This window comes from Sclerotinia sclerotiorum, genomic scaffold (genome assembly GCF_000146945.2).
Source record: "Sclerotinia sclerotiorum 1980 UF-70 scaffold_24 genomic scaffold, whole genome shotgun sequence".
NCBI classification, from domain to species: Eukaryota; Fungi; Ascomycota; class Leotiomycetes; order Helotiales; family Sclerotiniaceae; genus Sclerotinia; species Sclerotinia sclerotiorum.
Genome location: NW_001820812.1, coordinates 225,897 through 245,537, shown reverse-complemented (window position 1 = coordinate 245,537; position 19,641 = coordinate 225,897). Strand labels below are relative to the sequence as shown.

The window sequence follows — 19,641 nt, the reverse complement described above, 5'->3', positions numbered from 1 at the left end:
GCTCTTGCATCTGTTCGTTTGGTCTAGATCGATATCTCTACCAGAATGGATCCCACATACACTAAGAGATGTCCATGCCGTCAGTACATCGAACTATCACATACCAGGTTATTATCAACGCCAAAAGTTAAGCTCAGGAACTATGTAGAAAAGTTCCAAAATTGTCTGTTTTATTAATAAGTATTTGTTTTCCTTGTTTTCTTTACATTGTAAGATTATAATTTTAATATATATTTCGGATGTATAAAAGTCATTTTCTGGATAGAACTTTAAGGGTTAGTACTCGAGGTTTATCTACTTTCAGTATTTTAAGTATTGGAAGATATCCTATTCCTTTTGTCTCAAATAAAGCCTCGCCCGTCTCCAATTTTTCCACCCCCAACCAAACATCCCACCCCAGTATGTCCTCAACAACACGAAGCCAAACCTCCTCCAAACCCTCAATATCTCGTCCTCCTTCTTCGTCCCCAAATGAAGACTCCTCACCCCACGCACAATCCCACCCCCAAAAACCAACCATCGCAATCATCGGCACAGGCTGGGCCGGCTGGACCCTCACGCAAGAACTATCAGCCACGACTTCCTCCACCTCTCCCTACAACATAATCGCCATATCTCCCTCTCGAACCATGGCCCTCACACCCCTCCTCGCCTCGGCCGCTTGTTCCATCTTCGATTTCCGCCTCGCCGAAGAACCCATTCGACGTCGCGATTCCAAATTCGAAAAATACCAAGCCCTCGTCACATCGGTTGATTTCAACAACCAAATCATCAAATGCAAAGCTTGTATCGGAGGAAGCGGTGTTAGTGGTGAATCGATGGATTCGCCTACCTACAAAGATATCAAAAAAGATGAAGCAGAATTCGATGTAAAATACGATAAATTAATTCTAGCTCCCGGATGCGAAACAAATACATTTGGAACACCAGGAGTGAAAGAATATGCATTATTCATGAAAACCGTACCCGATGCTCGAAGATTAAGAGAGGGAATACTAGATTGTTTAGAACGGGCATCATTACCTACGATTTCAGAACAGGAGAAAAAGAACATATTACATTTTGCAATTGTGGGAGGAGGACCAACAGGTATAGAGCTAGCAGCTGAAATCGACGAGTTGATTCAAGAACATCTAGGAGCCGTATATCCACGCTTAAAAGGCTACTGCACAATTAGTATCTACGATGTCGCAGATAGATTACTCGGACAATTCGGCGAAAAACTCAGTGAATACGCGATGGAAAAATTCGAAAATAGAGGAGATGTCCATGTTAAAACGGGAAAACATATCCAGGAGATAAAAAGAAATAGTATGCTGATTAAAGAAGAAGGAGAAGTTCCATTTGGGGTAGTAGTATGGGCGGTAGGTAATACGGCTGGGAAATTAGTCGAGGGGTTAGAGTGTAGGAAAAGCGAAGGCTTACAGAGAATTCTCACGGATAAATGGTTGAGGGTTCTCAAAACTGCGGATTTTGATGCTGTGAAAAAACAAGAACAAGAACAAGAACAGGGAAATCAGACAGGGGATATTATCAAAAACGTCTACGCGCTAGGCGACGCCGCAGATATCTTAAATAACGAATTACCCACCACGGCCGAAGTAGCCGTACAGAAAGCCAAATGGCTCACTCGGCATCTTTTAGATGCAGCTCTAAACTCTCCTCTCGCAAACTCTCATTCCGCAAACGAAACCAGCGAAACCAGCGAAACCAGCATCTCAACTCCCAAAACCCCATCTTTCCAATACAAACAAAAAGATCTAATAGCCTACCTTGGTCGTGGCGACGGCGTAATACAGGGGAAAACAGAGTGGACGGGTGTATCGGCTTGGTTGGCGTGGAGAAGTGGGAGTATTGCTTGGACGAGGGGGTGGAGGAGACGGGTTATGGTGGTTGTTAATTGGGTTGCTAATTTTGTTGATGGGAGGGAGGTTGCTAGGCGGTAAGCTTGGGGGGGATGGGGTGGAGGAGAGGTGGAAATGGGAGTTTTGAGTAGTGTGGGATGTGGGGATGGGAATAGTGTGGGATAATTCTGAATAGAGGAAAGGAAATTTTTGGGGGGTTGGAAGAGTGTATGATAGATGTAAGATTAGGTATATCGACGACGTTATCGTTAAAAAATGTAGAAATATAAATCTTGTAAATAAATGAGATTAAACACTCTCTATAACTAATGCTTACATTTCCTACACTATACATCTCATAACACAAATAAAACTAATTTCCATCCTAGCTCCCTATCCCTTTTCCTCCTCCTTCTTCCTTCTTCTCTCCTCCCCCCAAAAAATAAAATTACATTTTCCTCTATACCACAATATCACACTCCACCCTATCAGAAAAGAAATTCCACATTCAACATCATCAGCACCTTCAACATCATCAGCACCATCAGCACCTTCAACACCATCATAAAATCCCCACACTAAAATCCCATCCCACCCCAAGCAACTGCTTCCAACGACTTTATTTCCATACCCAGAGTGCTATATCATCTGATCATGATCATGATCACCCGTATCAAGCTATACCCCTAACATGTTCAAACATCTCTACTGCAGCCTACAGACTACTGTCTACAGCAGCATAAATATTATATTCCATTGCAAAAACTTCCAACGGCCCACATGTAAACCATTTCCCATCACATAATAAAATGTCCGAAAAACCAACGCCATCATTCAATATGCACAAATGTCCCAATAAGCTCGTCACGAATCATGCAAAATGCCCAGTCGCAGTCTCATGCGCAGCGAACGTTTAAGCCTGAGATTCATATGCTTCGTCAGGACGCTTTCTCCTCCCTGCCTTCGGTCACCACTTTATTCCCTTGCTCTTCTTCAAAACCCCTCTCAATTAAGTTTCGTGAGTTATCATTTGATGGCAAAGCACGTAACCTGCATCTTCATGCCCACGCAATCGTTTATTCTTCTCCGTCTTCTCCATTAGTTATCACGTCCAATGCCCTGAGAAATTTCTATCTCATACCCAAATTGGCCATGAATTTATCTCCAGCTGCAAATCTAGCGCTTGTCTTGCAAGGCACTCCGTTCGGGCCCAACCTGAGGGTCCGTGTGGCTACCGCGATCATTAGATTCACCACTGGTAAAGCTATTACCTTTTATGAACATATTTCGACGCGGTAATCTCGAACCATTCATTGACATTGATAACGGTACCTCCTGGTCATGCATCCTCTCATCAAGTCCTTTTCTATAGTGATGAAGAATGAGATACAGAATTGCATTTGGTAATCCTTGTACCTGGATATGGAATTGCGCATTAGCAATAGCAGATGCAGTTCTTGGAAAAAAGGGCCTCGAAAATCTGCCTCTAGCTCTTGCAAGGCTGTTAGCTCTTAATTCTCTTTGCGTACCTAAGTCAGATTTCCCTGCATCTGAATCGAGTGGAGGCTTTACGAAAGCTAGCTGCGGGTAAGTGAGAGGAGCAAGTTGCTGAGGGCCTGGCACTATCCCACTTGGTAAAGGAAAAAATCGAACATTTCTAATCCAGTGGTACAATGTTTGATCATCTAGGATATCTTTCAACTTCATGTGCTCTTGATCGCTCATTACTCCTCGTCTTGTCAAAATGACTTCCTCGATGCTTCCTTTGAGAACTAAAGTCTCAACATGCACAGGGTGAAGTTGCCCGATGCGATGAGCTCTCTTGATAGCTTGTTCTTCAATTTGTGGTGAGAAGACAGGATTTACGAAGTATACTCTGGATGCTGCACTCATATCCAAACCAAAGGCTGCTTGATTAACATCCATGAGCATAACACGAAAATTGGGGAGAGAGTTGAACTTTACAACACATTTTGAGCGCTCAGATGTGGAATCCCTTTTAGAATAAAGCAAATGTTCGACGTTCATGCATTTGAGTGCTTGCGCGATGTAATAACCAACGTTCTCAGCTTCGTAAAATACGATGATCTTTTCGAGGATATGGTGAAGGAAAATCTGATCCATGAGATATGAAAGCTTGGACGATGCGGTAGATATGATAGTAGAGCCTCTCCCATTCTTGTTACTTGCCAAACCGAAAGGTTTTGATAGAATAAGCCCCTTACTGGCCGTTCGTGATTTTCTAAATTGGGCAGGGTCGACATGACCTCCCGACTCAATTTCGCTTCTCATCTGCTCTCCATAACTAATTATCTCCCTTTTCCAAACGTCTTCGCCATAATACGACGGACCAGACGCGCAATTGAATACGTCTTTTGCGCCAAGAACCATCGTGGCGCCCATTAAGGTCGGAATCTCATCATGATGGTCAAGTGCCCATGCAGCCCTAATCTCTTGCAGCAAATTATTTTGTATATACATGGCCATTTCATGTACGTGAGTAATAGCTGTGAATATACCATTGATAAGAGCGCACTCTCCAACGAAAATTGCCTCCTCTAGAAGCGTTCTGTCTTCAGGGGCGATGTTGTTCCTTTTTATAAATTCTTTTGCCGTATCTAGAGATTTCTCTATCATTAATGTGGTATGACCTGACCAAGTGAAGGAGGCCTGTCGCAAATTTGAGACTAGGGCTTGAAGTGCTCCTCTTGATTTCGGATGGAACAAATAGTCTACACCCTCCCTTTCTGAGGTGATAGCATTTATAACAATCATCATCGAAAAGATATTTAAAGACAGCTTATCCTGCAAACATCCCTCGAGGTAAACGACCTTCTTGTGTAATGGAGGAAGGAAAAGCTGTTCATTAATGTCTTTCGCTGTATGACGGATGATCATACTTTCCAAAGTGGACTTGAGAATCTGTGAATCACCGTGGATTTGGCGATTGTATCTTGGCCTGATGACCAAATCTGTCCAGGCTGCCTGGTCACCCTCTGCAACCTTGTTTGCCCATGGTCGAGCCTTCAGATATGAGGTCAGAATATTTCCAAGCTTCTCAAGGTCTTTGGTTTCTTGCTCGATAAATAACTTTTGTTGGATAGGAAAGCTCTCGTCCGGGGAATACTTGGTAATCTCCCGATCTTTGATTTCAACAGAGTGAGTTGTGATATCATTAGTTTCCGGGATTTTGATATATTCACCATGAAGGCCATGTGTGGGCGTTCCTGAAATGATCCAACGCGCATCGAGGTGCAGGAAGTCAATCATAATTATCGCGTCTGACTTTGAGTTTTTTGTCGCATTTCCAAAAGTATGACCTTCATCATTAATAAGACGTTTGAAATGAAGATCTCTCAGCGGGGAACGATACAATGTTTCTTCGGGCTGTCCCAGATCTGACTGGGAAGTGCATGGGCAATTGTCAGCTTCGGGAGTTTCAAAAGAGTGCTGACAACTGGTTGTGCGTTGCCGAGCAGGCAAGACTTCTTCCTTAGCCTCTCTTTCAAATCTCTTTTTACTAAATAAAATGATGTCGTAGCTAGTCAACACATTCGCGGCCGGTAGTGGGACTTTCATATCATCCATAATCAAGCACTTCAGCCCAATGGTATGTTTTTCTATTTCTTGTATCCATTGCTGCACCAAATTAGCGGGAACAACTACTAGAGTAGCTTTGGTGAGCCATATTTTCCTACGAGTCGTGCTTCTTGGATTGCGTGTCTCACGACGAGGTGGGTCAGGCGTGTACCAGTAGTATCCAATACCCCTCTTTAGGGCATCACGCATTCGGCTAAATTCGATTCCTTCTTCAGACTCCATCTTTCCAAGAATTTTCTCCCATGGAATTCCGAGTCTACCAATAGTCGAGGCGGACATATTAAGAAGAGATCCTGTAGTGGGTCGCACTGGAGTTGAACCAACGGATTTTTCGACTGGTATTTGGGATCTCAAATCTTTTGTTGCTAAAATCAAAGCCAAGCAGATTAATGTTTTTCCCAATCCCATATTTTCGGCGCATACCCCACCTCTTGGCGCTTCATAAAAACGTGGCTCTCTCAAGCAAGCGTTCGCACTTAAATCACAATAAAAATTGTTCCCGGCCTGATCTTTGAGCTCTCGAAGACGTGGATCAAGTAGATATGCTGGCTGATATTCACGTTGCAGCATCATAGCAGCCGTTTGACATTGGTACGGATGCATTTGAATATCAGGATGAAGTCCTGATACACTGCCATCCAGAATCGAGTGCATCGCATCTTGTACGTACTCATCAACAATGATCTGCGGGTCGGGCTTCGGAGACGGCAGAGTATTAAACATGTTGAAAAGAGAAACATTGCTGGTGGATTGATCAGCATTCAACGTAGAGTTGATATGCTGGATAGGTTGGTCATCTGACCATGTACCCTGCCAAGTAGCATGCGAAACATCCAAGTTATCTAGCAGAGCCTCCATACCTTTGCGTAGTCGCTTCGTTGATCTAGGAACTGGTTAATATCGCATCAAATTCCAAGCAAAGATTGATCAATATTTACCGATCTAACACGGTATTTCCCATATCATCTGGTAGAATATACACCCTTACTTGACCACTACAATGATTCCTAGCTCGGAACTCCATTCGGATCCAGCCAGCATTATGAATACCATTAAAGGCATTAAGGGGAGCAGAATGAAGTAGTTTACCCTGTAGAGTGTTCGGCAGGTACAAAATATTGTGCTGGAAATTATTGATATCAGCGGGAAGGTGAAACGCATGCCAACTCTGACACGAGGAGATTTCACCATTCAAGAATAAACAGTCATTTTTGTGTATGCGAATGGAGCCTAAAGGTATGTATTTTCTGATATCAGAAAGAAACCTGTCCCTGGAAACCGAAAACGATTCCTGTGAGGGTTGTAATAAAGCCGCAAAGCTCGAATCCGATGTGAATTGCGGAGACATGAAAATCCCTTGATTGTGATTGTGTAAATTTTCAGATGCAGTACGGTTTTGTGTGGCTGCACTATTCTTTACCTTTTTCTATTACATGAAAATTAGCAGGAGACTCTAATGTTGAGTTGTCAATCATCTCACCCAGAGACGACTCATTCCAAGAGACTTCTTGATTTCAGGGGAACCACTACTGGTATCATTACTGATTAGGATGTTAGAGGCCATTTGTGCTGGCATTACTTGGTATTTTCGATAATACAATCCGGCGAAGCTTTGCAATACCAGACAACGTTACGAAGAAGGCTTTAGGTAACACTATTAAGTATGAAGAAGTGAAGTAGGAAAGATTGTAAAACTATGAATGCTGCCATAAATGAAGAAAAATCATGTTCAAAAAGTTGTTATAGATCAAAGTCTGATGTGATAATAAGGGGCTTGGATGTTGTTATGTATGTTGTTATGTAGAAAGTCAATATTGGAAGTAGAAACAAGTACACAAGTTGGCTGCGCACGTGACATGCAAACACGCGAGCAAGTGCTAGCGGATGACAACAACTTGGAAGAGAGTGGTGCTAAGACAAATCAAGGCAGATTCCGAAATTCCGGTACCGGTGTATTATTGAATCTCATTCATTGTAAGACTAGATACAACAGTCGGTGGTCATAGTAAAATAAAAAGAACGACCGTCAACGATGAAATGATACCTGCGCATTTGATGGGCGAACTTACGACGAAGGAGGCCCGCACGGCACCGTGAGATAAGGCTGGGAAATCCAGATTCGAGGGATATGTTGAAGTGATAAGGGGGTTAACAGCGTACATTCTTATGTTCTAAGGTATGCAGCAGCGCGGGGTCAAGTGAAGTAGCCCGCTTGAGATGGGGGAAGTAAAATTGGCGAGAAAGGGAAGTTCTTCAGTTATTGCTCTTGGAAATGAGGATTGTAAGTTGGACAAGATCATGGTATTCTCCAGTATTGTGTCTTAGTTTGAAGAATAGTAATTGTTCGATTTACATTAGCATGAACCATCCATCTCTTTGGATCGATCGAGATGAATTGAAGGACCCAGGAGTGGGGATAAGATAAAGTTATTAATTTCTGTTCATATAATGACTATGACTACTCGTGCAGTCTGATCTAGGTTTTCATTGCGGTTTGAAAGGTAGGACAGGATACAGTGGTTATTCCTTTAAAAGACCATAGACTCATCGATAGACTCGTTTCGTTGATCAAACTCAATACTCTCAAAAATTGTTTATCTTGATAATCCATTATTCACTTTCTTCCATATATGATCCCACACACGAAGCTTTTCCATTCCATCCAACAAACAAGCACATCCACTTTCATACCATATGTGACACTTTCATACATGACATATCACTCACAAATTACCCTACCATTCAATCCAACCATTCCCCAATCCCCATGTTTTGACCCCTAAGGTCCGTGCACTGATCGGGATTTATCCACACTCGACCTCACAACCTTACCAATCAACATCTTTCCACATGATGATCACAGGATCAGAGAACTGAATTATTTTGTTGCATATCTAAAGACGCCCTCTGTACCAAATTAACAAGGATGTTATAACTTTTCCTTAGAAGCTTTCCAAGTTTTGACTTGTTCAACCCTAGGTATCTTTCTCGACCCCCTTCAGTTTTATCCACAATCACAACTTTACAAGTCAGCATTTGCACCTAATATTAATTCTTCAGTGAGGCTTTTAATTATTGTTCACATAGGTATATCAAGTATGGTAACGTTTCCATTACATTCACATTCATTATTAAAGATTGTAAAAGTACATTTTTGTATTTTTATTCCTACTCGGCTATGGAAATTAGGGGAAGGAAAAATAAAGGTACCTCGGTATTCCTATAGTCCTTAGGTATCTATATATATGTTCATGTATAGTAGAAGATTTATTGGGTATATACGACAAGTAGGTAACGAAACATCATTCATTGCCTACCTGCCTTACCCCGTCTGTAAAGATAATTGTTGATGCCTGAATCGCAAGACTCACTTTTCATTTTTACGTCATCATCTCAACCCGCAAATGCACGGTCCACTCCCTCTCTACCCCATCCACACATATCACCACCTCCCTCCTTCCTTCCTTCCCTCCTTCCTCCTCATGTTCACCCTTCCACCTCTCGCACTCCCGTACCTACCACATCAAAAACATAAGTGCATAACCCCTAATTCATCCACACATCCTCAACATGATGATAAAAAAAAAAGTTATTCCTGTACACATGACAGACGAGTGATCCACCATGCTGGTTATTAGTGATGAGAAGAAATACACCCCCCAAGTAGAGAGCATATCTCAATCAAGAAAGCATCCGATCTATGCTCACTCTCCACATGCCTTCATGTATAACATCTGATTAACCACATTTTGTTTTGAAGGGTTAGTGCATTGCGCTCCGGTTGTACGCCCCTATGTAGCCCACGCCCACAGATCCAACGCCCATAGTTTATTCCTTTTGAACATAAAGACACTCCAAACAATAATTATAACCCACCAAATTCAAAAATCAATTTTTTCAATTTTTTATTTTTCCATTTCCATTTGATAGAGAATATCAAAGGGAATCTAAATCTAACAATACTATTATCAATGAATTTTTTTAAAGATAAATAGAAGCTTCTATATTGATTACGCTTTCGAGGTTTAATTTTTTGATCAATGTGGAAGTTGCGAGTCTTTAATTGAATGGTATGGCTGTCGGGTATTTTTCGGAAGGGCATCATGATCATGGCATGGCTTGTGGAATTGAATCTTACTAATAATAGGTAGGTAAGCAATCATGTACTCTTACTTAAAATGGCTCACGATCTGATTTATATGAAAGTACCCAGGTAAGTGAACATAGCTTTTGAAGAGAATTAGTTGCTTGTAAGTGGTAGAGGGAAGTGTTAAGAAGCTCGAGGGATGAGATAGTTTTACATAGCAAATCGTAACCCTACAGTCAAACACAACACAACACAACATATACGACTTGTATGAAAAGTATTGCGAACTAAACAAGAAATTTGCAGAAAACTTGTAATTTTATCTACCATATATTCCTAGCCTTCCTCCATTTTCTCAGGACTGCGTAACTCGCTTCTATCCCTTCCCCTATCGCGAGATCTCTCCCTGTCAATACTCATATCATCTCTTGGGGTATCATTACTATATCTCCTTCGACTTATTTCCTCATCTCCATCTTCATCTCTATAACCATTCATATCTTCGTCTTCTCGACTTTCATGCCTCACATCATGCCTGTCCTTCGATTCAAGATGTAAATCATCTAGTCGCGCAGCTCCACCTTCATCCCCTACATCAACCCATATTCGTACCGTACCATCCAAACCACCACTAACCACTGCTCCATTTGGTCCAGGAGCAGTATCAACCCAACAAACTACACCGTCATGCCCGTGAACCTTCTGTATTAACTCCTTCGTACTCACGTCCCAAAATAAAATGTCGCCATCTTCACTACCAGAATTGATAAATCCTTGGTTACCACTAAAACCAAAACTGCCACCCAATGAGTATTTATTATTCACATGCCCCTGATACGTCTTCTTGCAAGTTCCCGCAACGTAATCCCACAGGCGTATGCACGAATCGAGTGTATGCGCGAGAATAAATCGACCGTTGGGAGAAAATCGAACTGTGGTGACAGGTGCATTATCTTCGTGCACGAGAGTTCGAAGACACTGACCGGTCGCGGTATCCCATACACGACTAGTGAAAGAATAAGTATCTCCAATAAGTAGTGATCAATGACAAACATATAAACTTACATGAGTCCATCAGTGGAGCAACTGCATACCAGAGTCCCATCTCTTATAAAATCCACCGCACCAACAGGATCCGAATGCGCCGGTAAACTTCTCATCTGCCTTCTCGCACGTAAGTCCCACAGGAAAACAGCTTCATCATAGCTTCCACTAGCTATCACATTGCCTTTTGGAGAGAAAGCCACCGAATAGACGTAATTATGGTGACCAAGTAATGGTGTAAGATATGGTTTACCAGTGGCCCGATCCCAGAGTCTTATAACCTTATCATCCGAGCCAGAAGCTATGGTATTTGAATCCGGGCTCCAAGCTATCGTCGAGACACCTGCAAGATGTCCTTCCATAGTTCGTAAATGCTTTCCGGTTTGCGCATCCCAAATTTTGATTGTGCCATCTGCAGAACAACTAGCAATCCATCGTCCATTGGGCGAATATCTTACCTGCGCAACTCCTTTTCGATGGCCCCTCAATATAAACTTGCATTTGTAGTTGAGCCTTAGAGGTTTGTGAGCTGAGGGTGAGGGTGAGGAATGCGTCGAACGAGGTGAGTCTTCAGAAGTTGATCTGCTTCTTGAATGATGAGAATTTCGACGACTTCGAGGGCTTCGCGGGCTTCGATGACGAGGATGTGTATGGTCTAGTTCATCTGCGCTGCCATCACTAGAATACGTTCTTGATTGCCGGCGTGTTGAATCGCGACGCGTACTAGTAGAAGGACGAATTGGTTTATCGTTTGACAGCTCATCCGGTGAACTATAACCTGGTGTAGAAACATCGCTATCATATCGGCGGCGCTTTGTTTGGCGTCTTTCTGCCATTTCGAAGGGAGTTGTAGCTGCTGAATCAAAGTCGGACATTATTTCGCAACTCCTACTCCTGGTGCATTGATGGCGGTTGATAATAATTAACCGCCTAAGGTATGGAGAACTTAAGCGCGATACGCCTATTTTTTCTACATCCTAGATTCGCCTCGGCTGTCTACCGGATGAATCCGTAAAACCCCTGCTATTTGTTTTCTTAGTGCTAAAACTAAAGAACGTCATGAAGCTTAATTTGAGTGAAGGGACCAGACAGCAAAATATAGTAGGAAGGTAGTTCAAACAACACAACAGCCAATCAATTAAGGTTTTGAACCCAGTCCTCAATTTTTCTCTTCGTATTTCAGTCTAAATCAAATTGGTAAGATGAAGATATAAATACATGGTATGCAGCTGCAAGGATCCAAAACTTTTAATTTTGTTCTTCAATACTACGCCGCTCCCGCCTCAGCAAATCTCCACGATATAAGACACTTTTCCCACAACTTTCCCTGCAGCTTCTCTTGCTCCAAGCTCCTTGTCAAAAATGGACTCGCCATCGCCAGAAGTTGATGAGATCAATATTATCACCCTCAATTGTTGGGGTCTCAAGTTTCTTTCTGATTTGCGGAATGAGCGTCTGACGGAGATCGGGAAGGCCATTGGGTCTGCGAGTCCTACCCCTCACATAGTTGGTCTACAAGAGTGCTGGACACAACAAGACTACAAGAGTATACGAAATGAAACGAAGCATATTCTGCCTTATGGGAAGTTTTATCACAGCGGAATATTTGGTGGAGGATTGGCAATACTGTCCAAATGGCCAATAGAGGAGAGCTCGATGTTCAGATATCCTCTAAATGGAAGACCTACGGCATTCTTTCGAGGCGACTGGTTTGTCGGAAAGGGTGTTGCTGGTGCGAGGATAAGATATGGACAAGGCGCAAAAGATATTGTAGAAGTCTTTACAACACATGTCAGTACTTCAAAACTTTCTTCCTTGCCGAAACTGACATACGTAGCTCCACGCGCCCTACGAAACGGAACCGCACGATTCTTATATCTGCCATAGGACAGCACAAGCATGGGAAATAGCAAAACTTATGAGAGGTGCCGCAGAACGTGGACATCTAGTTCTAGGCCTTGGTGACTTCAATATGGTACCGCTATCCCTCGCCCATCGACTGATCAGTACACACTCGCCTGCTCGTGATGTTTGGATGGTTCTGCATCCTGATTGCTCCATAGGTGCAGCAATTGATGAAGTCGAAAAAGCTCGACACCGTCCAATACCAACTGCGGAGTTCAACCTACTTGAAAATGGTGCTACGTGCGATAGTGTATTGAATACATGGCGGTGGAATAAAGGCCAACAAAAACGCCTCGGACCAAACAGACCAGAGATCGAGATTCCCGGCGATACACCTGATCCTCGAGCTAAACGACTTGACTATATCTTCGCCAATACATGTTTTGATGAAAGTAATCCATCAGCAGGAGGATGGATTGTAAAAAATGCACGTGTTGGTATGCTTCAACGACATTCCAAGTATCAATGCTCATTGAGCGATCACTTCTCCGTCGAAGCAACATTATTACACACAAAATATGCTTCACCTGCCGAGCAAACCATGAAAAATAAATCAGCTATGTCTAATGGAGTTTACCTACACACTGCCGCCTCAGAAGCTCAACTCACTAGTGCACATAATCAGTTAAAACCACCATCTTCCCCGCCTCATTTGCCAATCTCAACGTACGATGAGATCATTGCCATGATTCATAAATACCGTCTTCGAGAGCGTCGCCAACGGCGTCTTCGTCTAGGTCATTTCGTCGCTTCTGTTTTCATAAGCATCGGCTGCTTTATAGCCGTATGGTGGAGTCCGCGCAATTTCGTCGCGTTTTTACTCATGTTGTTATCAACCTTAGGTTTGGGGGCTGGTATTATCGATGGATTAATTGGAGGTCTGTTTGTGGGAAGTGAGATTAGAGCACTTAAGGAGTTTGAATGGGAGATTAGTAATGCAAGGGCCGCTGCTAACGGAGAACCGCATGTTTTGCAAGAGGAGGGTATTCAGGATTGGTAGTCTCTTTCCTGTGAGGAACGTAATGTGTAATTCGAAGAGAGTCCGCCAGAGTATCATAGGTGCATCATTACTTGCTGCTTGTGTTTGTATTTGCTCGCTATGATTTTACTATCCTAATGCTGTCATGGGGAATTGTATTATACCCACCATGTGTTTCTGTAAATCTGCTTTTTCTTTCTTTTCTGCATTAACTTTGTTGAAGGCCTCATTCCCATCTATCAGTGCATTTCCACTTTAACATATTACATGCTTTTACTTGTAGTCATATCACGGATAGTAGTTGGCATCGGAGATTTCCATCTCATTGCTCTTTTCTACTCCAGACACTGATCCTCTTATTTTCTTATACTAATTCTAAAATTCAATCGCAACGTTGTATTTTCTCCTATAATGTGGAACAGTTAAAATCACTACATACATATTCTTTCTATCCTTTACCTGACATTTTTTATCCTTAACTTAACCATTCATCCAGTGTTTGGATCTGTAAATCAATTATGGGCAATGGCAAGCAGGATTCGTCTGGGGATGGCTCCGATGAACAACATGTCCAAGGTACATTGTTAAATAGTATGGTGTGTTTCACTTGTCCTAGCCAGGACTTGGCTTCGTCTGCCTCCAGCTATACATCTTTCACCCCTGACTTAATTCTTTCTACAACTTCTGCTTAATCCTCATCAAGCAATGGGAATCAGAATGTCGCTCCTACTCGATTGAGTCATACTCTGAGACTTCTGACTCAATAGATCGCAGAGCATTGGCAGATTTCTCTCGCTAGGAGTCGAGACCCTGGAGACTACAGATGAAAGAACTTCGTGTCAGAGAAGTTCAGAAACACGGAGACAAGGGAATAAAGAGTTGGAAGATGGTCCCAAGACTATTGAGCAGCAAGAAATGTCTCAACAACGAAAACCTGAAGACCAAGAGGAGTTTCAAAATGGTAATTCTCCATCTAGACGCAGAAGCATAGGGACAAAAAACGAACAAATCCCAGGCAATAGAAGCGAAGCCCAAAACAACACTTTCTAAGAGAAAATGAAGATCATAGGGAGAGCCGGGAGGAAAGTCTAAGGCGCAGGTGGAATGTAATAGACCAACGACGAGGCGAAGAATTATTATAGAAGGGCATGATATGGAAAGGAAGATGGGTTTATAGGCTGAAATGGAAGAAAGGAGGCTTTGGCGCAATGAGTTGAATCGGAAATATTATTGGAGGGGGAAAGAGGAGAGTGAAAGGGAATGGGAATTGCTTGAGTTTGAGCTTGAGAGGAAGGAGATACTTGGGAAGCTTAGAATATCTTTGGAAGATAAGGATTAAACGGTTAAGTTTGGGGGGTGATGATGATGATGATGATGAGGTTTGAGAAGTGGAGGTGTGGGGTGGGAGGGCTATTGTAGATTGGGTTTGAGAGTTAGTTTGGGAATAGATGGGTATAGATTGGGAAATAATGTATTGATTGATTTCCCGGAATGAAATGAGGTAATCTGAGACGAGATGAGTTCAGATGAGGTGATATGAAATAGATAATTAACAAGATGAATGAACACTTATATAATCTAATAGGACAAAAATCCGTAATTTCAAAAGCTGACAAATTCACAAACCCAACCCCAAATCCCTCTCAATAATCCTCACCATCTTCAATAATTTCTCTTCTTCCAATCTCCTCCCTACAATCTGTATTCCTACACTTCCTCCCTCATACTTCTTAGCTCCTTGTCCATTATCACCCCATTGTTTTTCCATTTCCGTCTTCTCTTTAACATCCTTTCCTCCTTCAATTTCTCGATTTCCACCCACCCCAAACCCATCATCCACTCCATCCCCCTCCCCCACCCCCCCAACCGGTAAACAAAAAACCGGTAAATCCAACCCATTAAAAACACTCGTATACCCCCAATACCTCGCCTCTCCATGCGCATTCGCAACACTCACACCCCCAGGCGCAATAATACAATCAATATCCATCTTCTCCATAATTTTCGCATAAGCATCTTGTAGATGATTTCGTTGTTGATGGAGTATCCATTGTTCGGGAATACTGCGAGATTGGGTGCTGGGTTTGGAGAGCAGCCATTGGAGGAGTGGGGTAGCGGGTTCTGAGGTGTGGGATAGATGGGTGAGGTATTCGGCGCCGTTGTCGAGGAGGTAGAGCGCGTCTATTATTTCTGTGATGGGACGGTGCAGATGTGTTGGGAAGGGGAGGATTTCGTGTCCGGAGGTTTTTAGCTGAGAGGTTGTGTGGTGCAGAATTCGTGTTATGGGTGGGTGCGGTGTGTGTACTTCGTCGGTGTATATAATACCTATTCTTAATTTTCTCATTTCCTCTTTCTCCCCTTTTGACTCGATACTTTCACGACATCCCCATGGAATAGGTAATAATCCTACTTCTTGTCTCCAAGGCTCCGCATCCAACAATGTTTTGCAGAATATTTCTACATCATCTATACAAGTAGCCATTGGACCCACTACTCCAACTATACTCTCCATTCCATCATGAGCACCAGATAAACCGGAATGCGGAAGTCGTGCCACACTAGGTTTTAATGCGTAAAGACCACAACTTATAGCAGGTACTCTAATACTTCCTCCAATATCCGTACCAATTCCTAAAATAGATCCATGCATAGCTATCAACGCTGATTCGCCTCCCGATGAACCACCAGGGGAAAGTGTGGTATTAAGAGGATTGGTAGTAGTACCGTAAAGATTTGATGAAGTTTCAAGAGCCATGAGACCTTGAGGATTAGTCGTTTTGACGTGGAAAATTGCACCAGATGAGCGGAGAACTTTGACACAAACGCCCTCCTGCTCATTATTCGCACAGAAATTATTGGCCCATGCTACGAATCCCGAGGTTGAGGGTGTATCAATGAGATAGAGATGTTCTTTTACTGAAATTGGGAGACCGTGGAGAGGTCCTATAGGGTTTCCTGTTGATTCCATGTAGGCGTCGAGTTCGGCGGCGCGGGAAAGAGCTGAGTCGTACATGGTCCAGGCGAGACAGTTTGTCTATTTATTATTAGTTTTTTTTTCATCTCTCCCTCAACATGCAAAAATTCCGAAACCCCTTCATCCCCTCTCAAAATTCCCCAAAGTACAGAAACAAACGAAATAAATAAAACTCACAGCCTGATGCGCAACAGCACTCGCCATGCAAAATGCCCTCGTAACCTCCACAGCCGTATACACCCTTCTCCTCATCTTCTCAAGTAAAGTAACTGCATTACTATACACAATCTCTATCTCTCTTTCACTCAAAAGACCACATGTTTTTACAAGATTGATAGGGTGTTTGCGAGATGCTTCCAGGATATTTGGTGGAAGAATCCATTGTGGTGGAATAGAGGAGGTGATTTGTTGTTGGCGGTGTTGAGAGATAGATTGGTAGGTTGGTTTTGGGGTTTGGGAGGATGAGGTGTGGTGGTCTTTGGTGGGTAGAGGTGAAGATCCTTCCTCGTCGTCGATGAGGTTTTTAGAAACTGGAGTTGGGATTGCTTGAGGAAGTTCTTCCTCGGTGATGTAGGGAGCCATTTTGATTTTGATTTTGTTTTGAGATGGATGTGTATGCGGAGGTTCTTGAGAATGGAGATGAAGAAACTAATCTTCTTTTTTTCTGTTCCTCTTCTCTCCAACTATATTCCACTATCACTATCGTATAAAGAAAACAACACTCTCAAAACTCCTCCTGAATCCCAAACAAACAACTTAAAGCAGGACGTATAAGTAAGACTAATTGGAAAGAAAAAAGTATCCCAAGTAATAAATCTAAAGAAAAAAGAATCAAACCAACTGATATCTCTACACCCTTATATACCTATCCAATCCCCATACAAACCCACCCACCTCCATCCAGCATCCGAAGCCGGACATATAATCTTACATAGCCATACATATCCCATATAAATAAATAAATTCTCTCATAAAAAAACTCTCAAGAAATCACAACCACAAATCCCATCCTAATCAATCAATCAGATAATAAAACCAACAAAACTCAACAATGGGATTGGTGGGTATAATCCATGCATGTATGCGTGTATACGCAGGAACCCACTTTGAAGTAGCCAAAGGTTACACTAATAAAGGTTAAAATAGAGTTTGATCGATGTTATATTCGCGTCCACTTTCCTTGGTTGGGAAGGGGACGTGTCCACTTACTTGTTTATTTGGTCACTTAGTCACTGATCATTTGAGATTATTACTCGCTTTATGCTCGAGCTTTATATATATATTTATATGTAGAAGGTAATAGAAATATAATATATATTCATATTTAAAAAAATTTACTCCAAGAAAAATCAACACTCAACATTAAATTCCGTCCTGCTTCTTTAAGTTCTTCATCTTCCTCCCATTCACCCCGCTCTCCTTCCCCCCTCCCAATCTCATCCCCAGCGACTCTCATCCCCTCCCCACCAAATAACCGCCCCTCCCCCTCACAAACCATCCCATTCTCCGGCAACAGCCCCTCTTGAAAATACGCCCGGATAATCTTCGCAGTACATATCGACGGCGCAGCTAAACTCGTATGACCGAATGAATTCTGGATTACTACTCTAGAGCGAGGGAAGTTTTTAGCGTTGGAGAGGGCGCTACGGAGTGGTGTGACATTGTCGGCACGGTTGGCGATGTAGAGGATTGGGTGATTGGTGGTGGAGGTGAAGGGTCCTGGGGTGGTTAGCATAGATGGGGGATTTTGGAAGTATGATGATGTGGAGAAATGAGATAGAGTGGGAAGAGATGGGAAATTGATACCGGTATATCTCCATTTAGGCACTACATTCCATCCCACACACGACATTCTAACCTCTACATTCGCAGCACCCGTCATCAATGCTCCCTCCATAAGTGTATCCGCATAAACTTCAAATTCCGAAACAGTTTCATTCATGATTCCCCCATCGGAGCACATAATAGCAGCCATAGCATCATCTGTTCCTTCTTCTTCTTTTTCTTTTGCTGGTGCTAAAATTCCATTACTGCTAACATCGCATTCGCAGGTAAAAGATTCGTGCAAATCGAGTGTAGAGATGAAATTGAGAAAGGGGATTCCGTCGCCGGTTTCGAGGGAGAGGAGAACATTTGCTAGAGTTGGGAAGAGGAGGATGGGTCGGTAGAGTGTGGCTGAGATGAGGCGTTTGAGGGAGGTGTATGTTATTATTTCGGGGAAGAGGGTGGGGTCTGATGGAGGGACGATTATGGGGTGGGTTTTTAGGGTGGTGAGGAGATTTTCTAGACGAGTGGAGATTTTGGAGGGGGTAGACGAGTAGAAGGCGCAGTTTTGGGGGCCAGATGCGTGGCAGTAGTGATAGAATGCTTCCATTATTTTGTCAGAGTCGTGGAGGAAGGAGGTATGGCTATTGGTTGACCATTCGATGTAATCTACATTTCCTGCGTCGAGTTTAGTAACGATGATAAAAGAATGTCACGCAAATACGCCGTAGTTTCATGAATAACAAAATAAATTCTAAATACATACCATCACTAACCATTCTCTCCACCCTATCAGGATACATAGCAGCAAAGACTCCCCCCAAAAAAGTCCCATAACTAAACCCCCAATACCTCATCTTCTCCGTCCCACTCTTCTCCATAATCTCAAGCATGTCACGAGCCACACTTGTGGTACTCACAAACCTCAACAATGATTCCTCTCCTCTATCTTCTGCTTCTCGCTGCATATTCTCCTGAAATGTATGAGACAGAGCACTCGCTCTTGCGTACGCATCATAAAGCATCCCCGGATGCGAATCCACAAGTCCTACATCACTTAATTTCCAGGCTTGGGAAATTTGTTTCGAGGCCCAACAGTTTATGAGAGGGGTTGAGGCTCCTACTCCTCGTGGATCAAAACTAATTACATCGTGGTTTTTGCCAATGATTTTTTGAAGACTATGCCCGTTTTTTTCGTAGGGAATAAATACCTTGAGCCGCCTGGTCCTCCTGGGTTGGGTGAACACTGGTCTACGATAATCAGTGAGATTTGCGGCGGGGGAGTTTTATGGATTTGCGAGGGTTGAATTTAAGAGGGGGTTAGAGGTATTGAGCCCAGTTTAGTGGGTAAGGGAGAGACGAAGCGTCATTGGATTGTATTCGTAGCACTGGATGCTCAGAATGAAGATCTTGGCTTTGGCTTTGACCCTGGTAGTAGAAGATA

General features: G+C 42.8%; 7 protein-coding genes across 7 annotated transcripts in view; 3 read left to right on the top strand and 4 right to left on the bottom strand.

Moving 5' to 3' along the window:
- Positions 1-401: 401 nt before the first annotated feature.
- SS1G_13269 (hypothetical protein) lies at positions 402-1,946 on the top strand (the record flags this gene model as incomplete). The annotated part of the gene is made up of 1 exon (XM_001585703.1): positions 402-1,946. One exon carries the CDS (start codon positions 402-404, stop codon positions 1,944-1,946), a length of 1,545 nt encoding a protein of 514 aa, XP_001585753.1.
- Positions 1,947-3,154: 1,208 nt separating this feature from the next.
- On the bottom strand, positions 3,155-7,008 carry SS1G_13268 (hypothetical protein; the record flags this gene model as incomplete). The annotated part of the gene is made up of 4 exons (XM_001585702.1): positions 3,155-3,210; positions 3,374-6,327; positions 6,383-6,567; positions 6,925-7,008. 4 exons carry the CDS (start codon positions 7,006-7,008, stop codon positions 3,155-3,157), a joined length of 3,279 nt encoding a protein of 1,092 aa, XP_001585752.1.
- Positions 7,009-9,867: 2,859 nt separating this feature from the next.
- On the bottom strand, positions 9,868-11,411 carry SS1G_13267 (hypothetical protein; the record flags this gene model as incomplete). Its single annotated transcript, XM_001585701.1, has 2 exons — positions 9,868-10,315; positions 10,597-11,411. The coding sequence occupies 2 exons, from the start codon at positions 11,409-11,411 to the stop codon at positions 9,868-9,870; spliced, it is 1,263 nt and encodes a 420-aa protein (XP_001585751.1).
- A 526-nt stretch (positions 11,412-11,937) lies between these two features.
- On the top strand, positions 11,938-13,480 carry SS1G_13266 (hypothetical protein; the record flags this gene model as incomplete). Its single annotated transcript, XM_001585700.1, has 2 exons — positions 11,938-12,366; positions 12,413-13,480. The coding sequence occupies 2 exons, from the start codon at positions 11,938-11,940 to the stop codon at positions 13,478-13,480; spliced, it is 1,497 nt and encodes a 498-aa protein (XP_001585750.1).
- A 497-nt stretch (positions 13,481-13,977) lies between these two features.
- Positions 13,978-14,509, top strand: SS1G_13265 (predicted protein; the record flags this gene model as incomplete). Its single annotated transcript, XM_001585699.1, has 2 exons — positions 13,978-14,055; positions 14,234-14,509. 2 exons carry the CDS (start codon positions 13,978-13,980, stop codon positions 14,507-14,509), a joined length of 354 nt encoding a protein of 117 aa, XP_001585749.1.
- A 568-nt stretch (positions 14,510-15,077) lies between these two features.
- Positions 15,078-17,015, bottom strand: SS1G_13264 (hypothetical protein; the record flags this gene model as incomplete). Its single annotated transcript, XM_001585698.1, has 2 exons — positions 15,078-16,493; positions 16,611-17,015. The coding sequence occupies 2 exons, from the start codon at positions 17,013-17,015 to the stop codon at positions 15,078-15,080; spliced, it is 1,821 nt and encodes a 606-aa protein (XP_001585748.1).
- A 408-nt stretch (positions 17,016-17,423) lies between these two features.
- Positions 17,424-19,641, bottom strand: part of SS1G_13263 (hypothetical protein) — a gene marked incomplete at both ends in the record, with an annotated part of 2,505 nt that continues 287 nt past the window's right edge. Inside the window, 3 exons of the mRNA XM_001585697.1 lie at positions 17,424-17,443; positions 17,772-18,866; positions 18,964-19,443. Coding sequence (XP_001585747.1) covers positions 17,424-17,443; positions 17,772-18,866; positions 18,964-19,443 — 1,595 coding nt within the window. The remainder of the gene's footprint in view (positions 17,444-17,771; positions 18,867-18,963; positions 19,444-19,641) is intronic.